Source organism: Biomphalaria glabrata, chromosome 3 (assembly GCF_947242115.1).
Source record: "Biomphalaria glabrata chromosome 3, xgBioGlab47.1, whole genome shotgun sequence".
Taxonomy (NCBI): Eukaryota; Metazoa; Mollusca; class Gastropoda; family Planorbidae; genus Biomphalaria; species Biomphalaria glabrata.
The window spans coordinates 41,197,116-41,209,565 of NC_074713.1; the positions used below are offsets into that span (position 1 = coordinate 41,197,116).

Genomic DNA, 12,450 nt, shown 5'->3' on the forward strand with positions numbered 1-12,450 from the left:
CATTGCGTGTCCAGTGAGACATTATTCCTAATAGATTGTTGAATTGTTGTTATTTTCAGGAAAAACGTTCCGCGTTGGTGTGTGCGCTTGCTTGTGTGTGATACAGTTAATGCGCAGCAATCTTACAGTTAGTATGTCACACTCTCCAGTAACGCGCGCGCTAGTGTGTGATACAATTAATGCGCAGCAATCTTACAGTTAGTATGTCACACTCTCCAGTAACGCGCGCGCTTTAAAGTAACTGCGTACACGTGATGAATATCATCAAACACACACACACGCGCGCGCGCTATGAAATGACTATTTACGCAGTCGGCCGTCAGGAAGCTGGGTAGAGGTGGATAATGAGGGGGGGGGGGCATTCTGCGTTCATGCTGCCACCTCCCCTCCCCAGAGATAAACAAATGGCGCGTTAATATGTCACGAATCAGTGCGTCTACGTTGTGATGTCAACACGTAATGTCAATAGACCCACCGAGTTAAAAACCCAGACGTCCACGCGACCCTAAGTGGGTGATAAGATTGTGTTAACATCATCCTTCGACACTGATACCGGGCCCCTGAAGAAACCAAATATACCAAGTAGGCTTAATTAGTTATGTGCATATTTGTGGTGGGAAAAATTTTCCGTTTTTTTTAATGTTATATTTATCTAGTAAAAAATGGGTTTCTTTTTTTCTCTTTTTCTGTGTCTAGGTGGCGATTAGTGCTATCGGGCAATCATCCTGCAGCTTGGGAGTACATTGTCTGGACATCATTCGGCGCATTAATTCCTGTTAGTTACGGGCTGTTGACAGAACAATCTACACTCTACACAAGCCGCTGCACAACCTGTCCGTTAGGTTTTAATCGAACATTAGGAGTAGCTAGGTTTTTGTGTGTCTGTGTTCTTGATTGGATTCAACGAAAGCTCTTACTAGCCGCGCCATAATTTCATTCGTGTGTTTTATGGATTCAACGTACAACTTTCGTTTAAACTTTTCAACACGTTATTGATCTGCACGAGATGTTGGAATTAAGTTGGACTTTATTTACTAAGAAAATCGAGCGGCTCTGCCGTTGAAGGTGATAGTGATCTGCCAACTGCGATACAGACAAGAGAACTGCAGTTTTCTTTCTTTTATTTCCTTGCTTGTTTAAACAGCCCGGGCAAGATAACCGGCTTCTGCTGAGTGGTGGCTGTGCCTGGAAGCCAAGACAATGGTGGGGCGTTCAGAGAGGCTAGGCAGCTCGGGGCATGGCAGGGGTTCGGTGCCAGACGAGGATGTGGAGATTATTGAGGTATCGGAGAAGCACGGGCCGCTTTATAATGCCATCCCCCGCATGCCCCTCCCCTTGGCTGTGGTGTTGTGCATCTTCAACATAGTGATACCAGGTCTTGGTGAGTAGAGGCACGAATTATCATTATCACCTGAGTATCTTCTACCTTCACCTAATTATCACCTGAGTATCTTCTACCTTTACCTCATTATCACCCGAGTATCTTCTACCTTACCTCATTATCACCTGATTATCTTCTACTGCTATCTCATTATCACCTGAGTATCTTCTACTGCTATCTCATTATCACCTGAGTATCTTCTACTGCTACCTCATTATCACCTTAGTATCTTCTACTTCTACCTCATTATCACCTGAGTATCTTCTACCTTCACCTAATTATCACCTGAGTATCTTCTACCTTTACCTCATTATCACCCGAGTATCTTCTACCTTACCTCATTATCACCTGATTATCTTCTACTGCTATCTCATTATCACCTGAGTATCTTCTACTGCTATATCATTATCACCTGAGTATCTTCTACTGCTACCTCATTATCACCTTAGTATCTTCTACTTCTACCTCATTATCACCTGAGTATCTTCTACTTCTACCTCATTTAAACCTGCATATCTTCTACTGCTACCTTATTATCAACTTAATATCTTCTACTTCTACCTCATTATCACCTGAGTATCTTCTACTTCTACCTCATTATCACCTGAGTATCGTCTACTTCTACCTCATTATCACCTGAGTATCGTCTACTTCTACCTCATTATCACCTGAGTATCGTCTACTTCTACCTCATTATCACCTGCATATCTTCTACTTCTACCTCATTATCAACTGAGTATCGTCTACTTCTACCTCATTATCACCTGACTATCGTCTACTTCTACCTCATTATCTCCTGAGTATCGTCTACTTCTACCTCATTATCACCTCAGTATCGTCTACTTCTACCTCATTATCACCTCAGTATCGTCTACTTCTACCTCATTATCACCTATCGTCTACTTTTACCTCATTATCACCTATCATATACTTCTACCTCATTATCACCTATCTTCTACTTCTACCTCATTATCACCTGAGTATCGTCTACTCACTGGCGGATCCAGGGGGGGGGGGGCGGTAGGGGCGATCGCCCCCCAACTCGGCCGACCCCCCCCCCGGGGGGGGGGTCGGACGAACTTTAGTATAGGATTCACACAATTTGTATACGAATTTATTACTCATGTTAAAAATATATACTAATTATTTATATTTCAACCTATTTTTAGATTATTTCGCCCCCCCCTCTAGTATGTTGGCCGATTTGGTGGGGTCGGGAGGGGGCGATGGTATCAATCCCGCCCCCCCTACACTTTCGAGTGGGGAGGGGCGGTCCAATTTATTGGTAGAAATCACAGCCTGCTAACAAATCAATTAAATATCTATATCCTTGTAACTTGTTATATATATATTTTTAACCGATCTTTATATTATGTTGTTCCCTGTTTGCCGATTGGTGGGGGGGGGGACGAATACTTCTTCTGCCCTTCCCACCTAAACCCTTTGAGTGAGGGGGGGGGGCGGTCCGTTTTTATGAAGAAATCATAGTTTTTGAACAAAATTAGTTGAATTAATATATAAATTTTATATTATGTCGCTCCCTTTCTGGTATTTTGGCCGATTCGGTGGGGTGAGGGGGGGGGGCGATTGCATGTACTGCCCTCCCCACTCTAGTCCTCTGAGTGCTGGGGGGCGGTCCTATTTTGTGGAGAATCATGTTTTGTGAATACAATTAGTTGAATATCTATATAATATAAACTACGTATTGATATGTGACGCATTGTAAATATGTCGTACCACACTCTAATCTCAAATTGTATCATTAGTAAATTTAAATGAAAAAGGGTTGTACCAGGTGGGCGGGGCGATACATGCAATCGCATTTCCCATCGGACAAATCAATACTTTTTATTTTTGTATTATAGTTAAGAAATTACAAAATAAAAAAAAATCTGTCACTAATATAATTTATATCAACTACTTCTACCTCATTATAAATACCTATTCTTTAATGCCAAATGCAATCTTTAGCAGAAATTAGTAAAGGAGCGAGGATTAATCGTTTTCACTCTACCGCCATTCCCATTTCCAGACAGAGTTTTTGTAATTTCACATGAAGTTATCATAAGTATTTTAAGAAAGACTTTGCATTGGAAAAGTTAGAATTCAAACGAAATTTTTCAGTATAAGAGTCATGATTGAGATGAGTTCTAAACTCAAATAACATTTTCATAGTCGCCTTTTCGCAACCTTTACTCAATCTGATATTTTTCTAGCTAAATAAATTTGGGACTATAACTCACAATTTATACTAGAGTTTTCTTGAATACTATTTATCGAATACGTTTTTTTTCGGCGGCGATCCTCAAAGCATAAATCTAAATACGTGGGGTATCCTATCTTTTCAAGGAACAAATCGGTTTTATTTGCAATGTATTATGGGCCTATAAATTCAAATTAGAATATTTTTCAAGTACAACATTATTCGAAAGGTCGTTTTTTAATAGTATGAATAATGAGCTTCAGGTCAGGAGAATGCGTTTCTGCAGTGAAGAATGCAAGAAAACGCTTATGGCGTCGGGGCTTCGCCCCGAACTTCACCAGAGAACCTTATAGCGCTGCCCCAGTTGTTTTGTTTTTCGCCGAAGGTTGAGAAATGCTGCTTTTTTTATTCTCATATTTATATATATATATATATATACATATATATATATGTGTGTGTGTGTGCGTGTGTGTGTGTGTGTGTGTGCACGTTTATGCGTAGGGTTAGGGTTTACTGGGCGTTAGGGTTAGGGTTTGGAAAAAAATCGCCCCCCCCCCACTCCAAAGTTCTGGATCCGCTAGTGCGTCTACTTCTACCTATCTTCTACTTCTACCTCATTATCACCTATCTTGTCACATGCATATCATCTATTCTCACTGTTTATTAGTTATCACCTACCTGATTGACCACTGCCATTTCTACACAGTTTTTTTCTACTAATCTTCTATTCGATTATCCCCCTTTGTCGTCTACCAGATTAGTTAACTGTTTATGCCCATTGGCCCTTTCTATTTTTTTTTAAAATAGTTTATTTAATCTATTTCCACGCTTAAATATCTGCTTTTCGACTATCTGTAAACCTTTAACCACTCTGCATTCTATTATTATCAGTTACCATTATGGGTAGTATAGATATTTAATATATTCATATATATAGTCAAGTGATCTTGCACAAAAAGGTTTAGCATTTTGTTAAAAGTTTAGAGTTTATCAGAGGAGGTTAAACTGTTGTTAGACACTGTGTCTTTAAGTCTTTTGTCTCTATCTTTCACTCTTCTCAATCTCTCTCTCTCTCTCTCTCTCTCTGTTTTACCCTAGATCTGTCTCTTCTCAATCTCTCTGTCTCTGTTTTACCCTAGATCTGTCTCTTCTCAATCTCTCTGTCTCTGTTTTACCCTAGATCTGTCTCTTCTCAGTCTGTCTGTCTCTGTTTTATCCTAGATCTGTCTCTTCTCAGTCTCTCTGTCTCTGTTTTACCCTAGATCTGTCTCTTCTCAGTCTGTCTGTCTCTGTTTTACCCTAGATCTGTCTCTTCTCAATCTCTCTGTCTCTGTTTTACCCTAGAACTGTCTCTTCTCAATCTCTCTCTGTTTTACCCTAAATGTGATTCTTCTCAATCTCTCTGTCTCTGTTTTACCCTAGATCTGTCTCTTCTCAATCTCTCTCTCTCTGTTTTACACTAGAACTGTCTCTTCTCAATCTCTTTCTATCTCTGTTTTACCCTAGCTATGTCTCTTCTCAGTCTGTCTGTCTCTGTTTTACCCTAGAACTGTCTCTTCTCAATCTCTCTCTGTTTTACCCTAGATCTGTCTCTTCTCAGTCTGTCTGTCTCTGTCTTACCCTAGATCTGTCTCTTCTCAGTCTGTCTGTCTCTGTCTTACCCTAGATCTGTCTGCCTCTGTCTCACCCTAGATCTATCTCTTCTCAATTTCTCTGCCTCTGTCTTACCCTAGATCTGTCTCTTCTCAATCTCTCTCTCTGTTTTACCCTAGATCTGTCTCTTCTCAGTCTGTCTGTCTCTGTCTTACCCTAGATCTGTCTCTTCTCAGTCTGTCTGTCTCTGTCTTACCCTAGATCTGTCTCTTCTCAATCTGTCTGCCTCTGTCTCACCCTAGATCTATCTCTTCTCAGTCTGTCTGTCTCTGTCTTACCCTAGATCTGTCTCTTCTCAATCTCTCTGCCTCTGTCTTACCCTAGATGTGTCTCTTCTCAATCTCTCTACCTCTGTCTTACCCTAGATGTGTCTCTGGTGTTACGTCTCTTAAGACTTGAGACAATGAAAGACGTTACTTAAAGACATTACTTTACAAACTACTTTGCTTCAGTATGTAAACATTCGTAGAGCAGAACAAAACAGTATCATTGAATCAGACTTTTCGTCATTGAATCAGACTTTTCGTCATTGAATCAGACTTTTCGTCATTGAATCAGACTTTTCGTCATTTAATCAGACTTTTCGTCATTGAATCAGACTTTTCGTCATTGAATCAGACTATTCGTCATTGAATCAGACTATTCGTCATTGAATCAGACTCTTCGTCATTGAATCAGACTTTTCGTCATTGAATCAGACTTTTCGTCATTGAATCAGACTTTTCGTCATTGAATCAGACTTTTCGTCATTGAATCAGACTTTTCGTCATTGAATCAGACTTTTCGTCATTGAATCAGACTTTTCGTCATTGAATCAGACTTTTCGTCATTGAATCAGACTTTTCGTCATTGAATCAGACTTTTCGTCATTGAATCAGACTATTCGTCATTGAATCAGACTATTCGTCATTGAATCAGACTATTCGTCATTGAATCAGACTATTCATCATTGAATCAGACTATTCATCATTGAATCAGACTATTCATCATTGAATCAGACTATTTGTCATTGAATCAGACTATTCATCATTGAATCAGACTATTTGTCATTGAATCAGACTATTCATCATTGAATCAGACTATTTGTCATTGAATCAGACTATTTGTCATTGAATCAGACTATTTGTCATTGAATCAGACTATTCGTCATTGAATCAGACTATTCATCATTGAATCAGACTATTCATCATTGAATCAGACTATTCGTCATTGAATCAGACTATTCATCATTGAATCAGACTTTTCGTCATTGAAACAGACTATTTGTCATTGAATCAGACTATTCATCATTGAATCAGACTATTCGTCATTGAATCAGACTATTCATCATTGAATCAGACTATTTGTCATTGAATCAGACTATTCATCATTGAATCAGACTATTCATCATTGAATCAGACTATTTGTCATTGAATCAGACTATTTGTCATTGAATCAGACTATTCATCATTGAATCAGACTATTCATCATTGAATCAGACTATTCATCATTGAATCAGACTATTCGTCATTGAATCAGACTATTCATCATTGAATCAGACTATTTGTCATTGAATCAGACTATTCATCATTGAATCAGACTTTTCGTCATTGAAACAGACTATTTGTCATTGAATCAGACTATTCATCATTGAATCAGACTATTCGTCATTGAATCAGACTATTTATCATTGAATCAGACTATTTGTCATTGAATCAGACTATTCATCATTGAATCAGACTATTCATCATTGAATCAGACTATTTGTCATTGAATCAGACTATTTGTCATTGAATCAGACTATTCATCATTGAATCAGACTATTCATCATTGAATCAGACTATTCATCATTGAATCAGACTATTTGTCATTGAATCAGACTATTCGTCATTGAATCAGACTATTCATCATTGAATAAGACTATTTGTCATTGGATCAGACTATTCATCATTGAATCAGACTATTCATCATTGAATCAGACTATTTGTCATTGAATCAGACTATTTGTCATTGAATCAGACTATTCATCATTGAATCAGACTATTCATCATTGAATCAGACTATTAGTCATTGAATCAGACTATTTGTCATTGAATCAGACTATTCATCATTGAATCAGACTATTTGTCATTGAATCAGACTATTCGTCATTGAATCAGACTATTCATCATTGAATCAGACTATTTGTCATTGAATCAGACTATTTGTCATTGAATCAGACTATTCATCATTGAATCAGACTATTTGTCATTGAATCAGACTATTCATCATTGAATCAGACTATTCATCATTGAATCAGACTATTCATCATTGAATCAGACTATTCGTCATTGAATCAGACTATTCATCATTGAATCAGACTTTTCGTCATTGAATCAGACTATTTGTCATTGAATCAGACTATTCATCATTGAATCAGACTATTCATCATTGAATCAGACTATTCTTCATTGAATCAGACTATTCATCATTGAATCAGACTATTTGTCATTGAATCAGACTATTCATCATTGAATCAGACTATTCATCATTGAATCAGACTATTTGTCATTGAATCAGACTATTCATCATTGAATCAGACTATTTGTCATTGAATCAGACTATTCATCATTGAATCAGACTATTCATCATTGAATCAGACTATTTGTCTTTGAATCAGACTAGTTGTCATTGAATCAGACTATTTGTCATTGAATCAGACTATTTGTCATTGAATCAGTTTCTTTGTCATTGAATCAGACTAGTTGTCATTGAATCAGACTATTTGTCCTTGAATCAGACTATTTGTCATTGAATCAGACTATTTGTCGTTGAATCAGACTTTTCGTCATTGAATCAGACTATTTGTCCTTGAATCAGACTATTTGTCATTGAATCAGACTTTTTGTCATTGAATCAGACTAGTTGTCATTGAATCAGACTATTCATCATTGAATCAGACTATTCATCATTGAATCAGACTATTCTTCATTGAATCAGACTATTCATCATTGAATCAGACTATTTGTCATTGAATCAGACTATTCATCATTGAATCAGACTATTCATCATTGAATCAGACTATTTGTCATTGAATCAGACTATTTGTCATTGAATCAGACTATTCATCATTGAATCAGACTATTTGTCTTTGAATCAGACTAGTTGTCATTGAATCAGACTATTTGTCATTGAATCAGACTATTTGTCATTGAATCAGTTTTTTTGTCATTGAATCAGACTAGTTGTCATTGAATCAGACTATTTGTCCTTGAATCAGACTATTTGTCATTGAATCAGACTATTTGTCGTTGAATCAGACTTTTCGTCATTGAATCAGACTATTTGTCCTTGAATCAGACTATTTGTCATTGAATCAGACTTTTTGTCATTGAATCAGACTAGTTGTCATTGAATCAGACTATTTGTCCTTGAATCAGACTTTTCGTCATTGAATCAGACTATTTGTCATAGAATCAGACTATTCGTCATTGAATCAGACTATTTGTCATTGAATCAGACTATTCATCATTGAATCAGACTATTTGTCATTGAATCAGACTATTCTTCATTGAATCAGACTATTCATCATTGAATCAGACTATTCATCATTGAATCAGACTATTCGCCATTGAATCAGACTATTCATCATTGAATCAGACTTTTCGTCATTGAATCAGACTATTTGTCATTGAATCAGACTATTCATCATTGAATCAGACTATTCATCATTGAATCAGACTATTCATCATTGAATCAGACTATTCATCATTGAATCAGACTATTTGTCATTGAATCAGACTTTTCATCATTGAATCAGACTATTTGTCCTTGAATCAGACTATTTGTCATTGAATCAGACTATTTGTCATTGAATCAGACTATTCATCATTGAATCAGACTATTCATCATTGAATCAGACTATTCATCATTGAATCAGACTATTTGTCATTGAATCAGACTAGTTGTCATTGAATCAGACTATTTGTCTTTGCTATTAAAAACAAACTGAGAAGATCTTTGAATACGAAACTAAATTTCAATGAATGCAGGGGAATTTATTATTTCCAAAGAAATGACGAAGTAAAAGGTTATTCCACAACAAAATATATAGGTTTTTGTTTTTATAAACCCAGCTTAGCATTCTCCGAAAAAACCTTATTAAACCCAGCACGTTTTGTGTCCATGATTCCACTATAAAACTTAGCCTATCTAACGTCTTAAAATCTCCCAGGCCATTCTTTTATTTCCTGTGAGTTCTTCAGTGCCAGTTATTCCCACATCTCTATATATATAAGCATGGTGCAACGCTGTTTGTTGTAGTCCTAGTGAAAAGAGAGAGTATTGCATAATACATTCCCCATTCCCTGGAATAGTGGTTGGGAAGGGAGGGAAGCGGAGGAGGTTGTAGACCAGCGGTTCTCAACCTTTAAAGCTCGGCGACCCCTTTTTACAATACCCCACTCTGCCGCGACCACCCCCCCCCCCCCGCTCACACACACAGCAATAGAAGAATAGACAAAACAATCCATTTTTTCGATGGTCTTTGGCGACCCCTGGCAAATCGTCAATCGACCCCCAAGTGGGTCGCGACCCACATGTTGAGAACCCCTGTTGTAGACCTATTATGCAAGGCAATTTGTGTGTTTAAATAGTACTAATCACATACTCATGTAAAGACAATGAAAAATAATATACTTACAGTTTCTATTTATCTAAAATGTAATGTTAACCTAAGATGACGTGGGGGGGGGGTAGAATATACAAAGCAATAGAGACCTTTAGCCTATGAACTCTACCCTATGACGTAGTAAAAAAAAACCTTAATCCGATTTCGGTGTCTTTGATATCATTATACATGTCAACTCGGTGTAGTCATGTAGCGATGATACATAGCTCTTGACGTAGAAACAATTTATCTTTTAAGAAAAATCTTATTTTTTTCTCCCATCATGCGATATATAGGGCAGTTGATGTAAAGGTCATCTGTTTCTGTGGCTCACGCTTAACGAGGGTGTCATGTGGTCAGCAGAACGACCAACCGCCTTCACCTTTTCCCAGCTAATGTCAGGTACCAATTAAAGCTGGGTGGACTCAGAGGCGCCAAAGGATTCCGAAATTAAAAATCCCAGTCTTTACCAGGATTCGAAACCGGGACCCCCGGTTCGGAAGCCAAACGCCTTGCCACTCAGCCACCGCACCTCCTAGATGTTAGATTGTTGATCGTTTTTGTATTAGGCGAGAAATGTTCCAAGTGAGTACTTACTGTAATGTAGTCATACATGTTAGCCGATGACTCAAATTCTGCCAACTCATTGGTTTTCCTGGCTGATTCAGGCAACCAAATCCATGTTCTAATAGCACCAGTGAGGAAGGAGTATTTGTACAAATTTGTCCTAGCATATGGGACGAGGAATGTGCCTTTATCTTTGTGTCTTTCAGAGTATTTTATTAGGTTTTGTTTTTGTATTTGAATATTATGGTTCAGTGTTTTATGTATTATTGCTACTTTACTTTTGAGTCTTCTCTCCTGAGGGCTTTCTCAATTTGGTGATTTTACTAAAGGTGTTACTCTAATCCAAGGTGAATATTCTATTTTGTGTCTGTTCCAGTTTCTTAATGTTTTCTTAAGTGGGTCCCAAACGGAGGATGTATTTTAGATTTCTCTTCCTACAGTTCCATATACACTTGAAATTAAGGTTGTTAGGTATTATTTGATTTGTTTTGTTTAAAAAGGGTTTACAAGCATTAGAATGGTTAACTATTCTATTTCTATCCGAAACTTCCAAACTTATCTTTTAAAAATAAATCATATACATGATCCTATTAAAATTTAGTATTAGCATTAAAAATAAATTGTTTACTTTTTTTCAAAATAGACGTAGGTACAGCACCGTTGAATAAGATCCTAGTCAAGCCTTGAATGATACAAATTATTGCCTCTTCTGACTTTTCACGTTATTATCATAGGGCTGTGACAGGTGGGGAAATGTGACGTGTGTTTGGCGCGTTAAATGTCTAGGGGATGAATATTTTTAAAGCTATCACACCCCAACCTATCAGCATATGAATCGGGAGCAGGCACGCAACGAGACAAGCAATGAAAGATAGATACAAAAGTTAAAAATAAAGAATATTTATTTACATAAATATACATATAAGAATGAAAAGGGGGAGGGTTTGCATCTATCTCTAAATAATACTAGACTTAATCATCACTCTTGCACCTAATAAGAGAGTATGTCACTTTGTCCTCTGACTTAGCTTGTTTTCCTGTTGATGTCGCAGCTAGCTGTGTCCTGGCTTGAGGTTCTGCAGCTGGAGGTGACGCTCTAGCGGATAGAGGGACGCCGGAGATATAGTTCTTGTGGAGTCTCAATCCCAAGTTCTAGTATCTGTAGTGGGCACAGTAGGGCGGGTGGCGGCTACCGTGGGCACAAGTGTACTGCGGGCAAAGCTGATCTGCCGTGGGCAGCGTAGTTGACAGGATATGTCCAGTGAGTTGCAGAGGGTTGGCGTAGCTATGACGTCTCACACAGATCTGAATCTATAGGGACGTCGCACCTAATAGCTTGACAGGTGGGCTGTCGAATAGGCGGGCAATGCCGATAGCGCCAAGTGGTAGAGTTGAGTAGATCTCAGTAGGCAAGTGCAGTGCTGAATAGCACTAAGCACGTAAATAGGTAAATAGGCAGGTAAATAATCCGATAAATAGGCAGACACCTGAGGGAGGCTGCGGATAAATAAAGACAAGTTAGGACATGTCTCTCATGCATCTTATCGATGCCCTCGACTGAGGTGCATTCGTCAGATTGGTAAAATTGCTTTAAAGCACAAACGGGGAGATGATGGGATTTGGAAAATAGATGGATAGTAGCAATATAAAAAGGTACTTAAAAGGGAAAGTAATAATATAAAAATGTACATAGAAGGGAAAATAATAATCTCAAATAAATAACACAGGTGGATAGAGAAAGAAAAGGGGGGGGGGGTGAATTGGGCGGGGGTCAGCGACCAAGACGGTTTGTTTACATATGACCGTGGGTCGAGAACAATGGAGCGCGCTTGAATGGAGAGGGTGTCCGTTCAAGCGGCGCAACTCTCGTTAAGAGTGAAATTACTACAGGGGAGATAATTCAATACAGGGGAGATAACTCATATATCTTTTCTAGACGCAGTATTAGTGCGCTAGTAAAATTATCACGATTGTCAGCCGAGATAAAGAAAATAAAATAAGATGTACAAATATATACAT

At 37.9% G+C, this 12,450-nt stretch overlaps 1 protein-coding gene across 1 annotated transcript in view; it reads left to right on the forward strand.

The window, feature by feature from the left end:
* The window catches only part of LOC129925382 (protein stum homolog), a 55,776-nt gene that overhangs the window by 18,639 nt on the left and 24,687 nt on the right, over window positions 1-12,450 (forward strand). Inside the window, exon 2 of the mRNA XM_056025108.1 lies at window positions 697-1,381. Coding sequence (XP_055881083.1) covers window positions 1,201-1,381 — 181 coding nt within the window. The 5' untranslated portion in view covers window positions 697-1,200. The remainder of the gene's footprint in view (window positions 1-696; window positions 1,382-12,450) is intronic.